A 27,129-nucleotide genomic window follows, 5' to 3' on the forward strand; every position below is an offset into this window, starting at 1 on the left:
ATATGATCTATTGCTGTGAGAAGGTTACGAGCAGGAAACACACAGCCTGCAGCTTTGTTCTGTTGGCTTGGCCAAGCTAAATTAATTTTGATTGGAGTTTATTGGAGTAGGTTCTCTTTTCTCTCTCTCTCCCTCTGTCTCTCTCCAAAGACACTGTTACTGGTGGACTAGGCTGTTCAGAGAACAGCTGGAAAGTGCTCTAGGTTTAAAAAATTGTTCTTGTTTGCCTGAAAAAAAAGAGGAAACCTCATGTAGCCTCCAGGAATTAGGGTGAAGAGCAACCAATAACTCAGTAACAGAAGTGTCATAAGGGGAAGGCAAAATCTGTGGAAGACCCTCTCTGCTTTCCAGGGGTGGGAGAGGTCCCCTGACTGGAGTGGTGTGCAGAGCAAGGGCATGTCTCTGCTCCACTTGGGATAAGGCAAAACTTGGACTTTACCTCTTGAATCCAAGCAGGGAGAGTCACAGAATTATAGAATGGTTTGGGTTGGAAGGGGACTTTAAAGGGCATGTAGTTCCAGACTCCTTGCCATGGCAGGGCCACCTCCCACTGTCCCAGGCTGCTCCAAGTCGCAGTGTCCAGCCTGGCCTTGGGCACTGCCAGGGATCCAGGGGCAGCCCCAGCTGCTCTGGGCACCCTGTGCCAGGGGCTGCCCACCTCCCAAGGAAGATTTTTTTCCTAATACCTAATCTAAACCTACTCTCAATTTGACCCATTCCCCCTTTGTCCTCTAACTCCAGGCTCTCATAAATAGTCTTGCCCCATCTTTTGTGTAAATTCCCTTCAGGCACAACTAGGTGCCTGAAGCCTTCTCTTTTGTAGGATGGACAATCCTAATTCTCTCAGCCTTTCCTCATAGGAAAGGTGCTTCATCCTTCTGAGGAAGGGAGGATGCCTTGGCATGTCAAAGAGCTGGGCTGCTCTGGAATGCAGCTTTCCTTAAAAAAAAAAAAGAAAAAAAATCCATTTCTCTGGAACAGTTTTGTTTTCTACAAAATAGATCTTTTAACAAGAAAAAGAAATAATGTATTTATTAATTGGTTATGTTGGTAGATCGGCTGAGAGCAGCAGCAAACCAGAAAAGAGGTAAAAGTGAATTGTGAGAAAACCCCTTTCCCAGACAGAAATAAAAGTAAATTTCAATGCTAATTGGCATCACTGAGCTAATTTCATTTTTTGTAGGAGCAGAGATTTTAAACCTGACCAAAAATAAGATTAAATTACTTTCTTCTTTTTACCCTCTGTCCCAGTCCATTTCCATCAGGTAGTGTTTCTTTCTTTTGCTTTCTGTACTCAACCATTGTTTATTGCTCTAAATTATAATAACTTATGTCTGGACTGTTCCAAAGGTGGTTTGATTTCCATGGTAATTGGATTTGATATTTCAGTAAATTCTTAACCTACTCTCAGAAGTGTTTAGTCTCACTGAGAATTTCAGTAAGGGCTGTGAGATGCTCAAGTGAAGTTCAAAAATGGGAAGTATAAGATTTATTTTGGATGAGAAAAGCTGTGGATGTCAGTGATGCTAATTACATTGCTAAGGAATTAATACTTCTAAAATATTAATAAGTATTAGTATATTGGAATACTCATACAGAAAACAGCTTCGCTCAGGCCTTTAGGGACACCTTGCTACACAGCAAAGCTTTAGTGAAGTCATTAAGAAAAGCATTTACAGCTTTCAAAAGAATCTTTCAAAAGAATCTGTGGGACTGATCCTGCTGTGAACAGCAACACACGGTCTACTGTGCAGCTCAGGAGAGTCCCCTCTCGTTACAGAGACAGCCTCAGACTCACAGCATATCAGTGCTTAATGTGGCTGGACAAGAGTGTCCTGGGAGACAGCAACATAAAGCATTAGCTGAAGATAGAAGTACCCAAATGGTTAAAAACCAGTAACTGAAACAGCAAGCTGGATTTCAGGCTTTCAGAGGAGTATTATTAATGCAGTAGCTTAATAAGTACAATAGTAATGTAAGGTTTTACTTTTACACACATCTATCTGTCTATCTATCTATCTATCTATCTATCTATCTATCTATCTATCTATCTATATCTTCCCAGGTTAGATTGTCCCAAAATGAGCTAAAAGAATGATGAGTGTGGTACTTGATGTTGTGTGCAGATTTTTTTTTTTTTGTAATTATATGCACGCCTGGCTGCAAATCTGGAGAGCTAAGGGAATGTAAGTAGGAAGGACAGACAAGTGCTTGCTAATGGCAGCTATTAGGTTGCTCCGAATAAGGTCCTTCAGAGAATTGGTTACTAACTGTCATGTGCAAGGACTTGGAAGCAGTTTCAGTGTTTCTGGGTGCTTGTGGAAGTGTCTCCTAAGCCAGGGGAGTCAGCTGCCTGCAGTGCTGACCATGGGCACACTTGTTGGCTTTCCTCGCCTGGGACAGCCGCGGGACCAGCAGCTGACCTGCACCAAGGGCAGGTGTTAAATGCCTGCACAAGCCCCCGGTGCTGTGCAGCATGAGGAAAAGGCTTTTGCTGCCCACAGACCCCTCAGACTTAATCTGATTTCCTTCTAACAAGCTGCTTCTTATAGTATTTCAGATTCTACTAGGTTCCTGTTAATGTATTTGCAGTGTGGGAAAACAAGCTACTTGAACAAATAGCTAACCTTTTGTAACTGTATTCCAGTCAATAGTGAAATACAGAAGTGGGGCATCTTTTTAATGAAACAATTTTGCTTTGAGTTTTCTAAACTTCACTATCAGGCAAAGAGAGTGTTTTGGACTTTTTCCTCTGTGTCGTTAAAGTATAAGAGCCCTCTAAAACTGTAATTCAGCGTGAAAAATTTTACTAGGTATCAATCAGATCTGGTGGATTTCGGCTGTGACAGAGAGGAAATGCTAAACAAAGTGGTTACTGTATATTCTGTTGCCTTAGAGACTAAAACATCTGTATCCATGCAGGCAAGTGATGCAGACATGGTAAGATTTGACTCCTTACATTCCTCTGTTCCTCTGGCTGTCAATGGAAATGTTTTATGGCGCGAATATTCTGGGCTTCTTTAGCATTGTATTTATCTGGTTGTGTGGCATGTCTTGGACTAGGAGGGCTTTTTAATTAAAGTCTAACTCTGAAGTCAGGACTCTCCCTAAGAAAAGATGCTTTTACACAAATAATTTTTCAAGATGAACTTGGAGGGACTTGAAATGATTGTTGTACTGGTGATAATAGTTGGATTTGTGAAGGCACTTGAGCATATGGGTCTCCTAGAAGACAACTTTGAAGGTAGGATATTAAGAAATCGAAAATATTTTATTCTGAAAGCCAGTTGCTGCAGAGGCTTTTACTTTAATCTGTATGTGCATGTGCAGCGTTTGAGTATCTGGGGAGCTGAAAAGTAGCTGAAATAATGTTATACACTCTCTTTAGGCAAATGATATATATTTGAATGTCTGTATAGTATTGTAGCTTTCATTGCAATGCTGAAAATAAATGTGACAATCTTAAACCATTGTTTATGTTTAAGATTGTTTCAAGAACTTCAATACAGATTTGTGTGCTTTAGTAAACTGCAGCTCACTTCCCAAAGCTCTAAATGAAAAGTTTGCATTTTAGTAAGTTTATCATTATATCCTCTCAATTTGTTCTAATTTCTAGAAATGTCATGGCTTATTTTTAGCTATTGGCTGTTACTAACAGAAAATCCAAAAATCTTACTGAACTTACTTGGCTGAATGTTTCTGTTGTAATCAATTTAGCCCTCTCTCAGAATATTTGTCTTTAACAGATCTGCTTGGTCTCGCTCTCTATTCTCGAATATGTTTTAGGGAAACATTGCCGATTGAAAGGTAAATATGCTTTGCAGAATATATTTTGAAGGAGCTATAGGACTGCAAAAGATATCCTAATTCTTGTTGCCTCTCTGATTTATAAACAATTCATGTAGAAACATGCAAATATTAAATTTAAGAAGGGATGAATTTTAGACAATGAGATCCATAAATCAAAACATATCTGCACAGAGGGTGTCATATTTTAATAGGGAGAGTAGATTTACAGTATGCCTGAATATTCCTGAATATTGAACAGCTGCTTTTTTTAGACACTTGAGAGTCATTTTTTATGGTGAGCAAGAAATACACAGTTGTTAAAATAACCTTCAGCTACAACAGATAAGAGAACAATTATTCCTTTCTGCTTCAGAGCTTCTGACAACGTGGAAGAGGTGAGCTTGCTGGTCTCATAGTAATTTACCTGACTACATTTGGTAGAAGGTTTGAAGAATCTTGAAGAACTATAAATGAAGGGAAAAAGTTACAAAACTTTTGGTTCATTGACTGTGTGCTTTATTTTAGTTCTCATGCATGTGTTTGCTTTTCCTACTTCCTGCTGCTTTGAGCATTTTTCCTAACTTTTATGTTTGCATGAATTAAGAGATACCTGGTGATGACTGATGCAAAGCATTTTGAAGCTGGGGCAGTAATGCAGTTTGCATAGCAACTGCTTTACCTACCAGCTCTGACTTTGCCAGGGCTATTGAAATTATCAAATTCTGCAAACAAGACAGAATGACAATAGAAAAATTCATTTATTCTGGCTTTTGTGAGTCCTCAGATGTCTATGTGCTCCTGTCACATCTAAGGGCAGATTCTATTGCTTGTTAAAAAAGAACAGAGCATTGAAGAAGGAAGCTTTAGGAGAGAGTGGTTCATGGGTTTGGCTAGCTGCTCCTTCCCAGCACCCAGTCTCCCATGTACCTGTGAGCTGTACTCATGTCATGAGTAAGGGGAGAAAGGCACATTGCTGACTCCTAAGGAGATGGAAAGTTTGGGAATATTTGAATAATTCAGAGCAAAGCATCATAATGTCTAGTTGTATTTCTGATTAAATTTACATTAAAATACTGTGAATTATGCTGAAAAAGGGATGAGGTTAACTTCACATTAATATGTTAGAACTTCAGGTAAGCTGGTATTCAGACTCTGTACTTTGAACCTGTACACAATTATGGCTTCTCCTGCCATGTCCACCCTTTGTAAGAACATACAACATACACATACTTTGTGAAGTTCTGGTCCTTGTGAGATCTGCTGCTTCCTTTGCTGTAATGGTGAGATGAATGAGGTTGTCTGTCAATAATTTCCAGCAGAGACTATTGACTGTTTGTTACAATAGGTTCTTAATGCTCACATGTTGGTTGTTATACAAAGAAATTATATTTAATATTCTAGTGAGAAAAAAATTGAGCTTTTAACTTCCCTTATTTTTAATAGTACTGCGTAATGCTGTAGGATTTACAGAGCATGATGCTCCATAGGAATCTACACTGTCAGTACAGTGTAAATTCCACAAGTGTGTGTTATGCTAAGAAGAAACAAATTTCTGTTGCCAGGCTTCATTGAGCAAAGAGAAAACAGGTATCAAGTTAAACATGGAGCTGTAGAAAGGTGTGCTGAACCTTAAGCACTGCATATGGAGTGCTAGCCAGCAATAGCTGGAACAACTGGACCTTGCCTTGGGCCCAGATAATGCCTAGCTGTACTTTCAGTTTCCCCAGACTGTTGTGGACTTTGTTTATACTGAACAGCTTACAAAAGTACACTGCTAATAAACTCTGTGTTGAAACCATTGTCATTATAATTCAAACTCAACAGTACTTTCTACAGAGAGACTTTCAAACTGACATACAAATACAGAATATAAAATCTATACATTTTTAAGTGGAGGAAGAGAACTCAAATTACCATCGACAGAAATAGGCAAAACTTCTTGAAATTCTGCACCCTTCCAGCTGGCCATGACCATCCAGTAATAAGTGTTCTCTCTGGAAGATCACAGTCACTAAAAGGAGATGCTGGTGCTGGAGTTGGAGTCCTTGACTCTTGCTGGCCTCTTGCTCTTACTCAAACATTGGGCACCTGGACAGGTGAGCCAGCTGAGTCTTTGTGCTGCTGAGAAAGGGCCTCTGTCTAAATGTCACATAGAGCACTCAAACTTATAAACTTTTTTGCAACAGCATTAACTCAATCCATCTGTCAGTAACTGAACAGAGTGGAGGACATCAGAGTTTTCCCAACTGTGCTTTTGTTTCTGTCCAAAACTGGTTTTGAAAAACATACCAATATTCACAATAAACCCCAAATACTCCTATGCAATTTCCTATCTCTTCCACTTCTACTAAATGCAGTGGAGAACAATGTTCAACACTAGACGTTCCTAGGGAAACCTGCTGTCCTTCAGCTTCAGCCTGTGGTATACAGGGTGCAGGATAGAGGAAAAGAGTAGAGTTTCTCACAGAAGAAAAGCAGAATGATATGAAAATTCTCTTGACAACTACAATTCAAATGTTCATATACATCTCATAGTCTTAGTTTGGTTAGAATACCTGCATATTAATTCCCATCTTTTTGAGATCTACTGCCATGTAATCTTGAAATTTAACTCTCTGTTCCTCAAATCTCTTATCTCCTTTTCCTTTTCCTCCTTTATTTTCTTGAAGTGTGTGCCTTGTTAAGTCTCAGCCCTGGCTCACTTCCCATGCCTTGCTCTGCTGTGGCTTGGCTGTTTGGCAGTATGTGGCTGTTGGACAGGGGTTCCTCAGCAGGGCTGGTGGCAGAGCTCTCGGAGCACAGCGATGGCACCACCACAGTGGTGCCTGTCTGTGGCCAATGGGGCAGAGCATGTCAGCACCAGCAGGGCTTCTCAGACTGCAGGGCCACTTCCACACAGCAAAACACAGGAGCACTGCTAGAAATATATGGTCACACAACAGATTGAAAGGCCTGAGTTTGTATTTTCTGGTGCCCACACTTGGGTTTCTCCCTTTGCTACTCCTCTTTCTGGCCCATTTGTCCCTGCTTTTTATCTTTAAAAAAATTAATCAAGCCAGTGCCCTGGAATGAGCTCAGAGAGCTATCCTTGAGGATAAAAGACTGGCTCTGAGTAGACTGAGCCAAGCCAGCAGCTTCCAGACTAACAATGAAGACAGCTCTGTGTATGCATTTACCCTTGCGAGCTGAGAGACACCTGCTGTCCTCAAGAAGGTGACAGAGCTGACTGGCTGTCACACACTTGCTGGCTGAAAGGAAGTCATTATCAGAACTACAATATTTTCTCTGTGTTCCCACAGCAGTCACAGCATGGCTGTGTGCTGTGTCTCTGCTCATAGGTTTTGGTACTTGGTGCACACTGACGTGTGCCCACAACACACCCCACAATGTGCCTGCAGGAGAGCCTGAGCTCATGGTCAGCACCTCTGCTTTGGGCTGTATGAAGTACCACAATTAATCTGGTACTGGGCAGTTTCAGCTGTCATTGATGGACATACTTTGGGGGTATCTGCTTCAATGTGGACTCAGGATGAGCAAGTACTCATCTTCCTGTTCCAGCTTTGGAATTTTTATGGTCTTGCACTTTCATTGGCTTTTTTGAGTTGCTGATGAACTCAATAGGAAGCATTTATACCTACAGGTGAGCTCTGGCCTACAAATCACTTCTGTGCACTCATGTGAGCCACTAGGACTGTACCCCTTTTGTGAGCACAGAATAACCAAAGGACAGGGACCTTCTGAACAGAAATAAACTTGTTTGCTACCATCTGGCATGGTTTTCTACATTCTAACAATGACAGGAGTGTTCAAGAGATTTTCCTCTCACTTCTTCAAGATGGTGCTCAGACAGATTGAATGTCTTTTTCTCTACATAATTTATGCATAAGTAAAATTGAGTTAAAAATAATTACTAGTTCCATCTCCTCCATGCTTAACCTTGACCATAAAATACCTGTAACTCTTACACGGAAAGGTTCTAAATCAGCAGGCTGTAAACTGTAAGAATCTGCTAGCAGTGTGTGCTATTATGTACTGCTGTGCATGTAATAAACTTCTGTCTTCATTCTGCCACTTCTGACAGACTCATCATAGTGATCATATAATTCACACCTTAGAAGCTGGATGAGAGATCATCACAAGAGACTTGGTGGGTGTAATGCAGAATCAGGATCCTAATTTTTTTCCACTGGTCTTACATGACTCTAAGTTTGTAATATCAGCTGGATATTTTACATCTCTGCTTATCACCTACACTTGAAAAATCTTTCCACGTTTCAGAAAAATCTGAAGGTGCTTGATGCTTTCCAGGTGAGTACAGTGCCGCATTTTTCTTGCATTCAGTGCACTCCTCAGGCACACACACTTCAAATGTGGAAAGTGACAAAGTAAGATTCTGTCTTAGTGTATAATTCCTAATAAGCTGTCAAGATGAAAAAGGCAGGAAAGCAGGTTAGGGCAGAAGAATGTAACTGTTATTTCAGGTGGGGAGGAGTATGCCCTAATTATAGAATCATAGAATTGCAGAATGGTTTGAATTGGAAGGGACCTTAAATATCATCCAGTTCCAAGCCCCCTGCCCATCCACTAGATCAGGTTGCTCAAAGTGGCTCCACAACATTACGAGACTTCTTTTCTCAGGCAGGAACTGATAGTGTTTGTCTCCCCAGGGATATTGTATCAGCACAAACAAGAGTGATCCCCGAGTGCTGCTGTGTTAGTGGACGGAGTTACTGTTCCTGTGTCAGTCATGGTGCGTGGCCCCTGGCAGGGTGGTGCCACAAATGGTCTTATTGAAAATTCCTGCCAGGGGAATTGGATGCAAGACATGTTGACCCAATAGGAAAGTCACTCTATTTATAGTTTCATCATCTCAGGTCTTTTTGAAGGGTTAGGGGATCTTCTCTGACCCCATCATTCCCACAGAGGCCACTGTGGTGGACTTAACCTCTCTGGGGCATTCCCTGGACTCTACTAACTAATCCTAAGTCCATATTGACAGAATGTCAATTTTATTTCTGTATCTCAAAACCGTCTAGCTTTGGGCTTGTTATTTTATTGCCGTACTGCGGAGTGGAAAAAAACTTTTCCCTTTAATCTGTGGTTTTCCATTGAACACCTGACCCACTTTTGTTCTAACTGGAATGCTTCTGTGCTTAAAATTGCTTCCTAGTTCAGTTGTCTTGGATTCAAAGGATTGTAGCAGTTGTTAAAACTGTCCCTCTTTTTGGCTTTTGTCACAACCTCTGAATTGTTAGCATTCTTACAAAAATTCTTCTATTGTGTCATTTGAAAAATGGTAGAAAAATATGAATTCAATAAACATCCCAACAATGTTGAGATGACCTAATTCTGATGTGCTCTGAAAGGTGGGTTTTTTCTCCTAGTTCATTCTTGTGAAAATTCTACTGTAAAATATGCATATTTTCAGAGTGGAAAAAGAAGAAGTACTCCATAAAAATGTGATGCATCTTAATTTTCATTTATCATATAGTTCAAAATATTCTGCTTTCTACAGCACATTTTTGAATTCTTTGAGCACACACCAGCTCACATGCAGTCACTAATTTGCAATGCCTTGGTTAATATACTCTGAATTGAAGTATTTCATTGAAAAAGTAGGGAAAGAATGTTCTTATATGTACATCAGTGGTGACATACTGTGGTTCTGTTAGAGGTCACTGTTATACACCATAGGAGAATCTGAGTTGTCTTTTGAAGGTGGAAGATCATTGCCTTGTATGAACCAAAAAACACAGGATGAAGAGGTAGCCCAGAAAAGAACACAGGAGGAGGGCCTCGAGGATCTCACTTCAGTTGGTATCTTCCTGCATCAGAAAAAAGAAGAAAGAGAGCCTCGGAGTAAAATAGTCTGAATAAAAAGCACTTCTATAGCATCTCAACAGGTTAAAGAAAGCCTTGTGAAATGGACAGGCCAAGGTTCAGTGGATCAAAGAGAAGGTATGACCAGAGGGCTCCTTCTGCATTCCTGTTCCTCCATGGCCTCTCAAGGGTCTCCCTGTGTGGGACCAGTGGTCATGCACAAGGCAGGCTGAGGCTTTCCTTTGGCAGAGGGGGATGCATTGCTACTCAAGGGGCATCCAGTCTGGGACAGCACGTGAGCTGCTCTACCAGTCTAATATTACTTTAGAACATGCTAGGATGATAAAAGCAAATCATCATACAGTACTGGAATGGAGGAGACCCAAATCTCCCAGCCATGTGAACAATTAGCTACTTCCTTTACCACAGCCTAAGATGATTTTCACTATTGTAAGTAAAAATAGCTCCAGTAATTGTTTTCTCTGGGTTTTTCTCCAAAGAATATGAATGTGTCATTGCTTCCAGTTGACCTAAATTTGTTTCCTAGCAGGACTATGTGCTAGATTTTTTTCTCCATGTCAGGAGGAGCACTGGCTATGGCTGGCCATCTGCTCACTGTCCTCTACCGGCTGTCCAAAACTTGCTTTCCTCAAGTTTTCTGTTATTTATTAAACTTGAGAATCCTGTGTTGAGACCTGCAGACCAGAGGGTTTGAAGAACAGTGAGGTTCTTCAAGTTTCTAACGCTTGTCCCTGCAAATATGTTTGGGAAAAACCTGTTGTCAGTCCTGCTCAGAACTAGCCACCCAGGTCCTGCCACATGCATCCTGCATGGACACACTGGGAACCAGCTGGCTGTACCGGAGCATTTCTGCTTCCACATTTTGAAGATTTCAGTAGCTCTCCCTGCAGCTGATTGCACTTCTGCTTCTTGATTTTAAAAGCAACTTTTTGAGTTCAGCTGCTTAGAACTCCCAAATGGGCTTTTTAAGTACAGAAAGAAAAGGTTGAAAGGAGCTACCATTGATCCTGAGCAGAAAAGACAACTCCTAAAACAACATGCACATATTGTTGAGAAGAAAGAAAACAAATGTGATGGGACTTGTAGGAGAAACTTAAGTAGCACCATTGCAAACATCAGAGACAAACTAAAATATGTGGTCTGTTAATGATGTCCTGAAGGTCTTTCTTTTAAGTTATGATTACTCCTGGCCTCTCTCCTCTTCTGCCTTCATCCCTTGATTCTCCCACATCTGTTCAGTGGGAAAGGAAATTGGTTCCAAAGTAAAGACCTGAGTAAGGAGCTAACAGAGCTGGCAGAAGCACAGAGCCTGGTTTCCTAGCTGTGGGATGGCATGCTCCATGCCAGTAGGGACAGTCTTCCACTTGACTGTAGATGTCTAATTGTGCTTATAAAGGAAGTTGTTTGTCTGGATTTTGGTTTTACAGGCAGAGATGATGGGAATAGTCTTCAGATGTCCTACAGCTCTCCTCTTCAGAGTTTGTTTTCTGCAGTCCTGGATCAGTTTCCTGGGTCCAAGTTCCATGGGACATTGGTGCTGACCCTGCAGAAAGTTTTGAAGATCTCTCCTGCACTGTATCTTCAGGTTTCTCGTTTTGTTTTCAACAGGAAGACCAGTTCTGCCTATGAATGGGCTTCACAGCAATATGAGTGAGAAAAGCTTTTCTTCCTTGTCTCTACTTGAATATTTGGCCCAGTGATAATATTAAAGTGAATTGCTGTGCATCTGGCCAAAGAGCAGGATCACACTGCATACCCATAGCTGCTGTTGTATGGGAAGAGCTTTTGCTTAATGGCAGTGTTCAGGCTATACTAATTTGTACATTATTTACTCTTGTGGAAAGAGTTCTGAATTGCTTGAAAACTTACATTGCAAGCCTCAGAAAACCTGCAGGGTAGGCCACTGTAGGCTTCAGCAAGAACTTTAACAGTCCTTGGCTAAAAACCCAGCATTTACTGTAGGTCATAAAAGTAAACACAGATGCAGCAAATCCAATTACTGTGGAATATCAAACATCTGAGTGCAAGATGAAGGAAGTTGTACATGAATGCCTGACAAGAAAACTATTGAACATATTCAATTATGCACCTCTCCCAAAATAGCTGGAGTTTTAAAAAGAATATAGTGCAGCAGTCAGCAGTACTCAATCAAGAACAAAAGTAAAAGCCTGGTGCACATCAGACTTAGGACAACTTACTCATAAGGACTACTTTGAAAGCGAGAAAATAGCTTTGAACTGAACACTGTGCCTTTGCGCAAATACGCATACATGCAAATTAGAAAGCAACCTCTCAGTAAAAGTGAAGCAATGTGACAGCACCCTCCTCTATAAACCAGGACAAAGGCAGTGGAAATAAAAAAGAGAGCTGAGAGGAATAGCTGAGCACAGAGCCAGCACCCCAGCTGGTAAATGCAAACTGCAGGCCACTGTGCCCTGGCTGCAAGCCTGTTATGTACCCAACTATTCTTCCGGGGAGGGGGGGGGGGCACAGCTGCAGTCAGGCTTTTCTTCTTGGTGCCTGATGACTCTTACAGTTACAGCTGCAGAGGCAGGAGCAGGAAACCTCAGTGGAAGAGAAACAGTAAGGTTAAAAAAAAAAAAATCCCCCCCTCCAACAGCTGTGACAAAGGTAATGGTTACCTTCACTTTGTTTCTTTAGTTATGCAGAGTGGTGAGGTTTTTTTACTCAAGCCCAAGTGTTTAGATTTACCCCTAACTCGGAAGCTTTGCATTTCAACTGTGTTGTAGTTTAACCCCAGCCAACAGCCAAGCCCATACAGCCTCTCTCTCACTCCTCCACCAGGAGAATCAGGGTGAGAATCAAAAGAGTAAAATCTGGAAAACTCCTGGGTTGAAATAAAGACAGTTTAAAAGGGAGACCAGAAGTTGTCCACACAAGTAAAACAAAACTGTTGTCCCTGTTCTTTGCTGGTCTTAAACACAGGCTTTCCTTACTTCAAATATAATATAAAGTCTTTTGTATGTTGGTATTAATCATAAACATCACATGAAATAATGTTAAACTCATGATACAATGCTGGAGAAAAATTCTGTGTCAATTATTGAAATTAATCCCCAAATTTCCTAATCAATAATTTGCCACTGATTTCTTCAAAAGCAAGGTACATTTCAAAACATGCCTTAGCATACACCCAAAGGAGTTGTGCTTGAAAAGTGGGGGATATTCACTGGATGGGAATAATTTCCAAGTGATCAGTCTGTGATTCTGTGTGAACAGAATCCCCAAACCTTTAGCTTGAGAAGGGATGCGAGGATTGAGAGCTGTTGAGGTGACAGGATCTAGTTTGTAGGGAAAAGCCTGACACTGACTTATTAACAAAATACACATGAGATCAGGCTGGCATTCCATAGCAAGCTATCAGGCTTTTTGTCATTATCAAGTTCTAAATGAAAATGTTTGCCCTTCTAGTAATGTTAACTTACACACAAAAAAAAAAGTGCCATTCAAGAATTTTGCTTTTTAAAAATGTGTGGGGATAGAATGTAAGAAAGTAAAGATAGTGCAGAAGGTAATCTCACCCCTGAAGAGTTGCAGCTGTACTAATTACCAAAGATTAGGAAGAGGCCTGCCCTTAACAGGCCACAGCTGTGTCTAATAAGGATGAGTGCTATAAAAGAGTGGGTTAGCTGGGTGAGGAGAGGGCTGGAGTTTGTTGGCTGTGGTGTGAGGAAGTAGTCAGTTCTGTGAGGAGCTGCCTATGAGAAGTCCCCAAGAAGGTATGGAACTTTTGCAGTAAGATGACAACAAAAAAAATTAGGTGATGATATCGTAAATCAATTTTTCTTTAGCCCTGAGATAAGTCCGAATTTGGAGAAGTATATACTGCCAGCATAGACCTGTATTTACAGGGACCCACTTGACTAAAACCTACATTTTACTGTTTTCCCAGTGAAAGCCTGGCTTTGCCCAGGTACATTTGGCTTAAATGTTCATAGATAATGGGACTAAAGCATCTATTGGTGTTAGTGACAAATTGCCCCAAGCTCTGGTGCCTGTCATCCCTTCTAATAATAAGTACATTACTTATTAGTCCAATAATTAATTCAAATAAAGAGGTGGTTCTTACAACAAAATTGATTCCAGCTACTCATCTGGCTAAGATCTGTAGTACATGCAGTATTGTGACAAAATCTGGTTCTAAGTGAGGGGGAAAAAAGTCTAAAAACTTAGATTTTAGCCTTGACATTTGTTGAGTTCTATAAAATTTGTGCAGCATCAGCATAAAAGCTGGGATTATGAAAACAGTAAAGGGAATTCATCCATGTCAGTTCTATGTATTTTAATGAGATGATAACTTAACCCTAATTTGTGTTGTTTACAGAGTACTCCAAGGATTTTGTAGTGCATGCTATAAGCACCAGAAATTAATTGGAAGGTTGCTCCTTAGCTGCATTTAATGCAAAACCTAGCCATTTGGCTGAATTATCTTTTTTAGGGTTGTATGGTTTGGTTTTCTTTGATGCTACAGCAGTGTCCTGAGTTGACAAGGAAGTGAGTTTTTTGGGAAGTTGTAGTCAAACCAATCAGTGGTCAGATTTGAATATTGGCACCTGGTGTGGCCACTGGAGACATGCATATACCTCTGAGAACACAGGGGATTAAAAGCAGAGAACTTTCTCTTGGTTGAGGTCAGAGCTCCCCTGCCTGGCTGTGGGCTGGGTGTGGCAGGGGAAGCCATGCGGCCAGGTGAGGTAAAGCCTTGGACAGAGAAGGGAGGTGAAGGCCCCTGCAGGATGGAAGGGTGGAGGAGCACTGAGAGGCATCGGGCAGCTCCCCCACCCCCCCCCAGGAGAGACAGAGAGAGAGCTGGTGCCTGTGCTCGTGCCACCTTGAAATTTGATGTCATGTGCTGGCAGCACAGCGGAAGGAGAAGGGGAGGTGTGGCGAGAAGGTGCCTGGTCACTGTGAGAGTTCTGGGTGGGCAGAGCCTGAGATTTTAACCCTTTTCCTGGATAATGAAGACTTTGCAGAACATTAATCCTCCTTGATTTGAATGAGAAGAGAGACAGACATGAAATAGAAGGAAATGGGTAAGTGTGGTGGAAGTCTGAGCAAGTGAAGGATGTCAGAAGAAGATGAGGAAGAATGCTAGGTGGGAGGAGATGATGGAGTGGCCTTTGGCTGGACTTTTCTTGCATAGCCATAGATTGAACCAATTTTTCCTGTAACACAGAGACTGCATTTAGGGGGATGCAATGGCTTCAGCCAAGAGAGTGACCTGCTGCAGTGACGTCAAGTGCAGGAGTGGAGAGAACAGAGAAGGATGGGGAGGGTGTGGTGGTGCCCCCTAGCTTCAGGGAAGAAGATCTCTGCCCTTGAGACCCTCAGCCCCAGGGGAAGTGAAAATGGCAGGGAGGGGACAGGACACCGTTGTTCCCAGATGAGAGATGGTTATTCTGTGGTACTTGAAAAAGCATCCTTAAAAGGGGAACCCTATAAGCAGTTTTGGTCCATGAAGGGTGGTGAGGGCACTGCATGTGGAAGGAAGGTGTCACGATGGCGGATTTTCTCCAGGCGGTGCTATGTGACACATAACTGTGTTTCCTGGGGAAGACTATGGTACAAGAGAGGCTCTTCTCTCCCTTGATAAACTGAGAATTGATTATCTGAGGGGTGGCAACAAACTGAGAATTATCTGAGGGCTGGTAATTTGACTGAGAATCTAAGGTTTTGTCTCACTGTGCTTGGGTGGAAACTGGGTGGGGGGAGGGAGGAATGTTTTGGAAGGTTTTCATTTTGAATTCTGTGTATCCCTTCTGTTATAGTTGCAGGTTAATAAAGTTGGGGTTTTTTTTTTATTTCTGAGCTTGAGTCTGTTCTGCTCTGTTTCTGGTTGCATCTCATGGCATTCATTTGAGAAAAATATATTTTCATGGGTGCACTGGCATTGTGCCAGCGTCAAACCATGACAAGCAGGTACTGTGCCAATTGCAATGCTGCCTGTAAGACCAGTGGGGAATATATCAGTCACACACCTCTGTTATCACTGCCTTTTAGCTAGGGATGGGGAGGCTCATCCTGACATTTGAAAGAGAAATGGCCATGCTCCAGCAACCAGCCTGGGAACTGTACAGCACTGCAACTCTCCTATTCTGCTTTCCACACCCAGGGAGTTGGGTAACAGTTTTGTAGTTTGACCAAGAGACACTCCTTGAACATTTCAGAAGCAGAAAAAAATATAATTTGTAAATTGATGAACTTTTTTTAGGTACAAGTATCTAATAAATCATTTTCATAAACTACTCTTGCCACCTAGCTAGGGAAGCAAGCCACTTCAGGCAACCTGTTGTGACTACTCGTAGCACAGAAAACACACAGATGCCTCCTTTTGGATCCAAGTTTTCTAACAGCCTGATTTGTAAAAAAGATTTGTATAGTCACACAGTCTCAGTATTTTGGCTGGCAGGAAATGCAGTCATCAAGCTGTGAACAGTTTCCCACACTTTCATGCTTCATTTCCAGGGAAAGAATCATGTGTGAGTGACTTGAGGGGAAGGAACTACCGTGGCTTGTCAATACCTCTGCTACTCTACAACTTTGGTGCTTAGATGTGCTCCTATGTCTCAGGGCAGTTCTGCTGGGAGTGCTTTCTGCGGGAAACAAGCTTTAACAGGACATGCACAGAGTTGTGCAGGTAGTAACAGAGCCTCCTGTGAGGAGTGAAGGTTGCATGTGAGCAGAGGTAGAGTTATTGATAGGCAAGGCTTTATAAAGGGAAGGCCTAGTAACATGGCTCTGGCCTGTTACTTTGGCTAAGTAGAAGGAAACTATGTGAGAGTGATTCAGCTAGAGCAGGGGTAGAGTGATGTGTTGCAGAGACTGCTGCATGTCCACATTGTGGTGTATAGTGATTGGTTGACTTGTGCTTGTTGTCTTAAAACTATGTAAACTGATAACAGGCTAACTGCTTTAAAAGACCGGGTTTTTGGCAACAAAGAGCATTCCTTTGCACCTGCCTGTGGTCCCTGCATCACTCATTGTCACAACACAGGTATGGTGAGTGTGTGCACTCCCCTAAAGTACTGACCTGGCTTCCTACCTGAGGCCTTTGCAGGCACTGTACAGGACTGTCCGTGTCTGGAAGTGTGTGATCACACACTGCTGGAGAGGTGCTGCTCTTTAATGGGAACATCTTTGGTTAGCTGTGAACTTACTGCTGTAATAATGCATTGATGTGCCATTATCTGCTCTCATAATAGGATGTCTTCTGCCCTGCACTGTCTGTATGTCTCATGTGTTTCAGGGATGAGTTGTGATCCAGAGGGAAGCATTGTGCTGGGGTTTAAAGTGTGGAGTTGGTGTTGGATCTTTTCAGTTAAACTGTTTATGCAGCAGAATGGTCAAACTCAGTTATAAATTTGACACCTTTAAATAACTAGTTTTAGCCAAAAAATAGATTATTGAAGTGACATATACACATTTCATTTGAGCTCATTTTAGAAGTTAAGGTAGTTCACAGAATAGTAAGAATTGAGTCTTGGCAGGTGCTGAGGAAACCATGATGTGTATTTGGGGAGCCTGAGGAAGAAACTCCTAGTCCAAGAGGCTGGAATGCTAGTCTGGTTTGGGGGAAAAATTCCTTCTTTTTGAAGTGACATTTGAATGTGGGTTCCCCTTTCCCAGGAGAATGTGTCTCATCCCAAGAGGTACTCTGGTCTAGGTCTCTTTCAGCATTGTTGGTTGGGTTCAACATGTAATAGAGACAACTGTAATAGTCACAAGGCCAAAGAGCAGAAGATATCTTTGGCAAGAGATCTCCAAGGATAACTTAGGTTTAGAAACCTGAGGTACAGGAAAGCAGTTTAAACTTGGATTTCTGTTCTTGATGAACAACAGTATTCTTGGTCCCCAAATGTTGAAGAGGAACTCCAGGAAAGGCTTCATGGCAGTGAATGCCTGTTAGAGGGAAGGGCCCTTGTTACCAGATGGGTCCACAGGGCCTCCTCACAACCCTCCTGCTGCCTGCACAGAGTGCAGATCTTCCAAAGCCTCCAGATGGGCCCATGCTGTGGAGAGCCTGGCCCATGATCAGGGAGGGGCTTCCTCTAAGTACCTGCTCACTAAATTTAAGCAGTGCTCCTTGCCATCACTAAACTGATATTCAAAAATGCTTTGCATTGGGATTTTGCTGCCATTTGAGCTGTTTTACATGAAAGCCTGTGATTACAGAATGATAGTGTTTTGACACAGTGATAAAAGCCAGGAAATTCACCATCAGTGGTGGTGTTTCTCTTGCCTTCACTGCATGACTGTTCTTGTGTAGGCAGTAATTGAGTAGAAATGACAATAGCAGTTAACTTAGAGCCTTCGACTTTGGTATACATTTTATCATTCTTTCTAGGAAAAATGTTCATTAAGAGTAAATATTTGTATCTGAGTGATATGTATTTAAAAAATGGCACAGCTTCAAGAATCTGCTGTAAATATCTGCATCAATATAGGTGAGACTAGGATTTTTTGCAGGTTTTGCAAAAGTCCCTTGCAGGTTTCACAATAAAAGAAGTATCCTGAATTCCTTCTCTCCTCTTCCCTAGTTTCATGCTTTCCCTGTAACAATAATTGTTCAGAAAAGTGAAGTTTAGATAATGTTCTCTACACAATTACTATTAATTGGTTAAATAGGCCCTTTTGGCATTGAATTTTTCCCCCAAAAAGCCTTTGAGGTTTTGTTTATGGTTCATTACTGTTTGCAATTAGCTGGGTGGGAAAAGAAATGGAAAATGCTGATTTATGTTTCATGAATGACAGCTCCCTATTTCTGGTTGCTCCATATTTGTGGTTTAAAGCCTGGTTTATTAATAAATAAGTAGAATTTCTGTGTGTCTTTGATCATTGATACAATCACACAGAATACTGATTGTTTTAAAGGAGTTTCCAGTTAATCTCTAGCACACATGCTATATTACAAGTCAAAACATCACCTTAAAAGAACTATGCTCAGTGAATAAATACAAAAGAGGCTTACCCTCCTGTTTGGAGTGAATGTATTGTTGGTGAAAGTGATAGGTTTAACACTGATTTGGGCTGAGCAACTGTCAGGGCAGATTGTGAGATGTTGTTCCTAAAATAGCTGCTGACAAAATTCAAACAAAATTATTTTTAAAAATTATCCATCTTAATAGCTAGACTTGATAAGGAATAACCTGAGTTTCTGAAGTCCTGGACTTTTCAGAAATCTTATGGATTTTGGTACCTCGTAAAGACAAGTTATTTCATTAAAACAACTGGATTTAACCTACTACCTAATTAGGGGAAAAAAAGATCCCCTCAAAGCCAACAAACAAAACTGAAAAAATCAACTCCAACTTTCAAAACCAGACAGCGCCAGCTCCCTTTTGGTGGTTTCTGAAGATCTGCTTAATGTGATAACTGCTCATGTAGGCCTTGGTTTCCCAGCCTGTCAGCATTTTGTCCCAGTTCATGCATAGCAGAGGAATTTAAAGAGAAAACTGTGTTTGGGATAAGGTCAGCAGTTCCTTACTCATGTAACGTTCTTCTATTCTCTGTGTGCTGGGGGAAGCCTTGGATTCAGAGGCAGAACCTTTCCCAGGACTGTGGCACAAGCCGAGCCCGGCCCAAGGGGCGGCAGCGCTGCCGGAAAGAGCGGTGTGGATCGGGGCAGGGCAGCCGGCAGCGTCTGCAGGGAGCCGGGCAGGGCCGAGCGCTCCCTCAGCGGCCCCAACCCCGCTCACCCCCAGCCTCATCTGCCGCCAGTAGAGTCGTGCGGAGGTGAAGGCCAGTTCGCCAATGGGCAATAACTCAGTGAGAAATAATTCCCATAACTCAGCCCACCTGTTCAGAGTTTATTTGCAGCTGGTTCCATTAAATCTGGTAGATACACTCGAGGTTAATGAATACCTGAGTTGCAGCCATGTTTTGATGTGTTTTCTGGGGGTATATGTATCCTTTTGTTGAATGCTAGTAGATGTTTGCTAAGGTACAGTTAGTCTTACTTTTGGGATTCATTCACTATGCAGCACTTCTACTTGGAAAAAAATGCATTTGTATGAAGCATAGCCCTTTGTGAAGAGAGGCACTTGCTGCTGGGTGAGCACCTGAGTGAGCGCTGTTGCATAAGGGACTGGATACCAGGTCAGAACCCTTGACTAGCATGGAGGAGCACTCAAGTTCAGCAGAGCTGCTTCAGGCATGTTTGTCTTTTTTCATCTCGAGTAAGACCATTTATTTAGTAGTCTATTTCTCCAGGTATCTTTAGCCTCAAGATTTTTATGTGTGGCTTTTAAAACCTTTTTGGTTTTGAAGTATATTGAGTGCTTCTGAAACATTTTTTTTTGTAAATAGCTTTTTCTTTATTGCTTATTTAGTAGTAATTAGACTTTCTAATTGTTTTAGTCTAGCAAAATTTTGAGTTGCTTGCTAAGGCATTTGTGTAGCTGCACAGGTGGATCAGGCTTGCAGAGAGCAGGAGTGTTCTGGAGCTGAACTAAATGTGTTGCTTGGATTTGACTTCAGGCAAAATTCTGGTAGACAGTAGACATTACGTCAGACTAAATATTAGCAGCCTGCTCTGAGTGTACTATGGGAGGTCAACTTGTTCTGTTCCCAAAGAATATAGTAGGAGATAAAGGCAGGGGAGCAAATCAGTATGAACAGAGGCATAAACTTAGCTGCATGGTTGTCTTCTGTGAAAGCAAACAATAATTTGTTTAGGAAAAAATTGTGTGGGAAAAATATATTTTTAAATATTTTCTTAATCCTTAGAATTCTTTGCATTTGTAAAAGTAGCTACCTATTATATAAAACTGAGGATTTGGAGGAGAATAGAACAAGTCCTTCTCCTTGCTGTTTGTCTCTGCTCAAAACCCTTCATGGTCCCTCTTCTCTACATTCTCCAGACCTTGTCTTTGTTACATTTCCTATCAGGTTAAACCACAGGTGCCATGGTAATGCAGTGGAAAGACAGAAAAGAGAGCTTTCATCTTTCATTAACAATGTTCAAATTGAACTGATTTATTTCAATTAAAATAACAGTGAAGGTGGAATGACTTGGATTTCTACTTTAGTTCATTTTCCAGCTTAAATGGCTACTGCTTGGCAATCAGGGTGTTGCAGTGTAAAGCAATATCCTGTTTTAGCTATCCCAGTTTCCCAGGTGTGCCAACCTCTCCCTTCCCCTCTCCCTTGCCCCCTTGCTAAGTGCTGTCCGTCAGTCTTAACATTCCAGCAAGGGCGTCGTCTGGTTGGTCAAGTTCAAAAGATGCTTCTCAGCCCTGGGGTCATTGGCCAGTCTAGGTGTCATTGTCCCCTGAGACTGCCCCCCTCCCACCCTGGTTGGTGGCACACCTACCCCTTCCCCTTTCCCCGGGCTTAAAAACACACGGGACCATGCAGTCTGGATTCTGTTGGAGCTGTTACCAAGATTCAGAGATCTGTGACCATGGAATAAAACTCTGGATTAAACCCTCTGGCAGAATCAGTCTCCTTTTCCTCTTCACCTCACCTAAAGCCTTCCCATTAGATGTAAAAACTGAATTCCTGCTTGCCTGGACTTGTTCCACGTGCCAGCTGCAACATACAGCCAGCCAAGGGTGTCTCTGAGGTGAAAACACCACAGTTGCCACCTCTGTTCAAGCAGCAAGGGCCAGAAGAGCCCAGGCACATTCCACTCAGTAATATTGGGATCATATTCCAGTACAGGGAAATCTCTCTGGCAATCTGCTGAAACAGTTAAAAGCAAATTGTATTCTTTTTGTTCAGCCCAACAGTCTGGTGATTTAGAAGATGAGAAGCACTTCTCAGCATAAATGAACTGTGAAATGTATTAAAGAATGAAAGTTTTGATGAGAAGCTACATAAAAAATCCACCCAAACTTCCATTTTAAAATATATTACAATGTTAATTCTTGCAGAGAAGTCTTATTTTTTGAATTTCAGACAGTTGTGCGGAACACATCTTTTAAAGATGTTTTAATGAAAGTTGACATCTGAACCCTCCCCTCCAACTGTGATGGGGGAAATATTCTATTCTTGAGTTTTTCTTGCTGCAGATGTAATAAACCTTGAATATTCTGGGCCAAATGCCTTTCCAGAGTGATACTAGGTTTTGGCTCCTAGATGGTTGGTCTGAGCTGAGGAAAGCGCTTCTGCAGATGGCATTGCAAACTCTGCAGCAGAGTTGTCACAGAGCAAACTCATTCCTTGGTTCCTCGGAGGGTGACAAGTGCTCCTTATTGTCCAGAGATGAATAGAACATCATTTTTCTAGCCAAGGTGCATATGACACAGAAACTGCAGGTAGAGGGACTACCGCCTATGTGCGTTTGCATGAGTCTGAAAAACATTTGTTCTAGGAAGTGTGTGAAATAAGTTATATGAGGAAATGAATTGAAATTATGGTAAATTATATGCGAACATAACCAGAAATGGTTCTCTTAAAGCACTAAGAGAGACTGATAAAGTTCAACTGACTATCATGAGTGAAAGTCACAAAATGTAAGTTGTCAAGTATCCTGGTTCAGGGCAAATGTGGGAGAGAACCCCCAAAGGGGCTCCTCTAGGAAAGCAGATTCAATTGGCCCCTCCGTCCAACCGGTCTGGGAGAAAATACCTCCTTGGAGAAAAGTGGAAAAAAGCTGTTTATTAAACAATAAAACCTAAACAATATTAAACAATAAAACCCCTTGCTGCTCCAAAAGAGATGACAAACTGCGAAGTCCCTTCCTCGGGTTGCAGTTCAGCTCACTCAGTCTCTGATCAGTCCTCCGGTGCTGGAAATGTCGCGGGCCAGGCCCAGCCTGGCCCGGTGGGGCACAGGTGCAGCTGCCAGTGCTCCCCTGGGTGTTCAGTCCAGAGCAGGTTTAAACAGGGCCAAAGAAAAGGGGGAAAACCCACAGTCCAGCAAACTTCTTTGCCTCAACTAGCTAAACTAACTAAAAGCAAAGGAGAGCTCTGTCCCGCTGTCTGTTCATCCACAGACAACACAGTCCAGGAGCAGGAATGTGGAGGAGTGAGTGCAGTGTCTGAAAACAAACTGCTGCTTCTTCTCTCCCCCCTTCACTGTCTGCAACAAGTCTTAAAGGTGCAATACTTATTCAGCATAAACAGAACAAGACGATTGGGGATAAAAGCATCATATAGTCAATCTAGGACATCAAGTCTAATAGCTTTTACAAGCCTACTGCCATTTAAGTATAATAGAAAGTGAAAATTATTCCGCTTTCACAAACAGTCAAGCTCCTCTGAGTATACTGTGGTCCATATGTGTTGTCAGAAATCCTTAAAAGATATAACTATAACAAAAAAGAAATTAACAAAAATAAATGAACCCCAAGACAAGTGATGCAAATAGAAGCATTATTCACCCCTGACCATGGTTATTAAACTTTTTATCTCACTATTTTTTTTTTTCACTTTCATGCTTCTAATTCTCTCCCCTGTCCCACTGAGGGTGAGCTAGGGAGCAGCTTCATGGGGTTGAGCTGCTTGTTGCAGTTAAGTCACAACAGCAAGTTCATGCCAGCTTCATCAATTCCAAACTTAGCGTTTTTACTTTTGTAATGTGGAGCATCTCTCAGAGCACACTTAGGTTGTGGGAAATAGCACCTCTAATTTTCTAGTGTGGCTTTTAGTTGATCAGGGAAATGCACTGCATGCATCAATTACATATTGGTGAGGATGGGAGCACAACACCCATGCTTGTGGTCCTCACCTGGCAGAAATACTTCCCTCTGCAACACCAGCTTCTTGATCACTGTCTTTACACTGCTGTTCCTGAGGGCTGTGATGAATGTGTGCACACAGGGCCTGGCTTGCTGCTGCTGGATGTCAGTTGATGGTCATGCCATGGGAACTGCTGGTTTCTGTTGCTACAGGTATTAACCAAAAGAACCTGCGATGCAGCAATGTAGTATCAGAAAAGCTGTGAATGAAAACACAGTTTTCAGTGAAGGAAGAGGGGAAAGAAAATGCCCAAATCCCATCAATGTTCAGTGCAGAGTTGGGGGGATTGATTTCAGTGACCTGACAGCTGTCTTAAAATCTGTCCTGTATTTGCTTTAATGATTTGGTAAGCATGGGTTTTTTATAAAATGGCTTCATCTGAATGAAAGTATCAAAACCTCTTCTACATATAATGTACCAGATTGCTTAGTGACTGCAGGTATAGAAGTCTCACAGGGAAACGTAAGTGCAGGGATAGTGCAGCAGCTCTGGCTGGAGACGTAACACAGATATGCTCCTTGTGCCTGCTCTGAGGATGCATGAAAGACTTTTAATCTCTAGAGCTTTTACTTGTGTTTTTTTTCTTGGCAGTTCACTCAAAAAATGCAACTTCCTTTATTTAACGTACATTTCACGCAAACTTGATTAGATGGAAAACAAAGCTTATTCTGCTGTAGCAATGGATGGAAACATTCCAAAATCCCAATTCACCTGTTGTCAGAAGTAACAAACAATCTGATTTCTCATTTCAGTGCCACCAAATAATTCAGCATTCAAATTAATCATAGACCTCAGGAAAATCAATAATACAATTATGCATAAAATAAAGCATGGTTTCTGTTTAAATAAGCCTGCTCATTTCTATTATATTCTGATTCAGCAAATCTTTAATATGCAGTTAGCCTGCCTAGGAAGGTTGCTCACAGCAAAGCATTGATGGCAAAAGTGCAGTGTGTGTCCTCAGACCAATTTTCTTGCTTGGTTTTTCCTTTATGACACAGATAAAGAACTGCAGAAGGATCATGTAGGTAATTAAAGAACTGAAGCCTCTAAAAATAAAGAAGCAACTAAGTCCAGGATGTGCAATTGACAGCTGAGATCTGCAGAGAGAAACTGCACATTCTTGTTCCATCAGTTTGAAGCTGGAACTATGGAATTTTTATCCATAAAAACTCAAGTGTAGATCAGCTTGATGACATAAAGGGTCAGAAAAGAGATAGCTCAAACTGTGGCTCCAGTGTTTCATTATAGCTGCTGGGACCATATAACTAGTACTTAGTGGAATAAAGCTTTAAATTATATTCATGTCACACACCTGCTGGCAATTATAGCATCTTGTCTCATTTGGGGTTTTGTGCCTTTCTTGTAGCAAACTGAAGTCCGTTCTCATTTGGTGAACGTTTTAGAAATAGTTCTGTACAGTGTGAAGATCACTTCAAGAGTAATGAATTTTTTTTCATGAATAAGTGATTGTCAGGATTGATGTTTGAGCTGCTTGAGGACAATAGTAACTTGTCTGATGTTGCTTGTGAGGTGAGTAGGCAAACTGAGAGCAAAACCTGTATCTAATATCTACATATCTGGATCAGTCTTTCTTTTCTCATTTTGTCCCTCATTTATTTTTCCTTCAGCAAAATCCAAACTAAACCTTTTCAACCTGATCCTATTAAGAAATCTAATTAGTGCTACAGCTTGCAGAGCACTATTATTGTGTTGACTTTTAATCGTGCTACTGTGTTTTTCCTGAGCCCTGAGTGTTAACAGAATAATTAGCTTGAACATGCTGAGGCAGAAAGCTTTTCTTAAAAAATAAAAAACTCTTCAAAGTATTGTGTATTTACTAGTTGCTTATGAGATGTGGTAAGAAAAAAAGATAAGTGAGCTATCCAGACCAGACAGGTGAGCTTAACGTTGACTTCTTTGTAGCAGCCCTCCATGAGTGGAACAGATTGTCTTGTGTGTGAGAAAGTGTAAGAAAGTGCAAGCTGACAAATAAAATTAGCTGAAGGACTCCAAAATTGAGCCTCCTCTGTAAAAGGACTGACCACAGCTTTCAGGGATCTCTGAAGGTTTGTGCAATTGCTTCTTATGGCTGTGTCTTACTTATGAAATGCTTTCTTTTAATTAAACCATAATTTGTATGGTAAGTACTACTTTCACTTGTTTTTTAATTAGGGAAAAAACTGTGCTGTGCATTGCTGAGCATTCAGAGGATACCAAGTGAAGAATAAAGAATTGTACAAACAGAATGTCAAACCTTGTGAGTGTTCCTTCATTCACCCCTTTCTCAGACCTCATTTCTACACTTGGGTTTTACTGTAGTTGTAATGGCTATAATGTCTATTAACACTGCCAGGATGATAAAAGTACCAAAATTTTCATCTAAAGTCCCCAAAAATAGGACTTTAGGCAAAATAGGCAAAATAGGAGTTGGGAGGAATATAATGGATTGGAGAGGCAGGGGGATGAAGGAAAAGTCCTTTCTTCAAGAGTCATCCTGCCTTGCAGAGCAGAGCCAGAGGAATGCAAGGGCTGTCCTGGCCCTGCTGCTTCTGCTGTCTCTGTGACTGAGTGTCCTGAGCCTGGGGAGGGAGGAGCTGCCTTCCAGAATGGATATTTTCACTTCTGAAAAATTAAGTGTATATTTTGTCCCACAATAGTTCCTTTTTGTAAGACAACAGAAGTTATTCCCTTTTAAGGGGTAGAGAATAAAATTAATAGGTTGTATCCCCAGAAACTTGGAACAGATTCCCTCAGAGTGATGGGCTCATCAGGCAGAATCAGGGGCTACCAGGAGCCTGTGCTTGTCTCCTCAACAGAAGCAAAAGGACACAAAGCCACTTCTGCCCTTACAGTTCACTTCCACCATCCAAACTGCCTGGATTTTTCTTTATGCTACAAATGCATGGACCAGTGTGAGCTATGACTCATGGGGGGCAGGGAAGGTGGGGCTGGAAAAACCACTTGGGTACAAGACTTAGGGATCCAAATTTGGGGCTGGGGGAGGTTGGAAAATCTTGGTGCTTTGGCAAAATTTGTTGCTGTGAACTAATTTTCTCTGACTTTTTTTCATTATTTCTGCTGCCCTTTTCAGTAAAGGGGTCACTTCCCAGCCTCAAAATTCTGCTCTGCGCTGTTGTTGTAGATAATGAAAAGTTGGGGGAGGGTTTTTTTTTTAGTTAGCTGAAAGAGCACCATGTCAATTTGCAGAAAACTGTTGTTATTACATGATTATATAAACTGTGTAGCTTTTCTGCTATTTTTTAAAGTTTCATTCCCTTTCTACAGAAGTACTACAGTGACACTTAATCTCATCTAAGCCAAGGCCTTTTTATGTAGTATTATTACAAGTCCTTAAATCAAAGTATATATAGATAAATTCAGTATAAAACAGTGAACAAGTTCTTTGAAGTTGTGAGTTATGAGAGATTTACATGTTTTGTTTTTTTCAAATGAGACATGGAAAATTGATAAAAATGAAGACATCAAGCTGTTTGACTCCAATTTGTTTAGGATTATTTATGGTGCACTTCCCATACCACTGCATCAAACTGTCTTATGAAGTAGAAGGCAGAACCACTTGCTTTCAAAAAACCTCCATGATCTTTCTAGAGTGTTTATGAGCCTAAATAACGAGTGTCATTGTGCAGGGTAACTCATGAGGTGTTGAAGTCAGTAGAAGGTTGCTTGTTGACTTGAGCAGGTTTTAGATCCAACACCGGAAGAGGCTGACTGGATGGGTTATGGGGTCTGTATTGGAAATAGCCCAAGTCTGACTCTAAACTACCCTGCTGTA

At 41.5% G+C, this 27,129-nt stretch overlaps 1 protein-coding gene across 4 annotated transcripts in view; it reads left to right on the plus strand.

The window, feature by feature from the left end:
• Nucleotides 1-27,129, plus strand: part of LOC139597541 (A-type potassium channel modulatory protein KCNIP1) — a 176,198-nt gene that overhangs the window by 94,033 nt on the left and 55,036 nt on the right. The window contains exon 1 of one of the 4 annotated variants that reach the window (XM_071442968.1): nt 3,011-3,244. The exons of the other annotated variants lie outside the window; for them this stretch is intronic. Within the exon in view, the coding sequence (XP_071299069.1) occupies nt 3,145-3,244 (100 nt within the window). The 5' untranslated portion in view covers nt 3,011-3,144. Of the gene's footprint in view, nt 1-3,010; nt 3,245-27,129 lie in introns of those variants that run through there. 4 annotated transcript variants of the gene reach the window in all.

Source organism: Agelaius tricolor, unplaced genomic scaffold (assembly GCF_023055355.1).
Source record: "Agelaius tricolor isolate 1412-34295 unplaced genomic scaffold, bAgeTri1.0.p SCAF_18, whole genome shotgun sequence".
NCBI classification, from domain to species: domain Eukaryota; kingdom Metazoa; phylum Chordata; class Aves; order Passeriformes; family Icteridae; genus Agelaius; species Agelaius tricolor.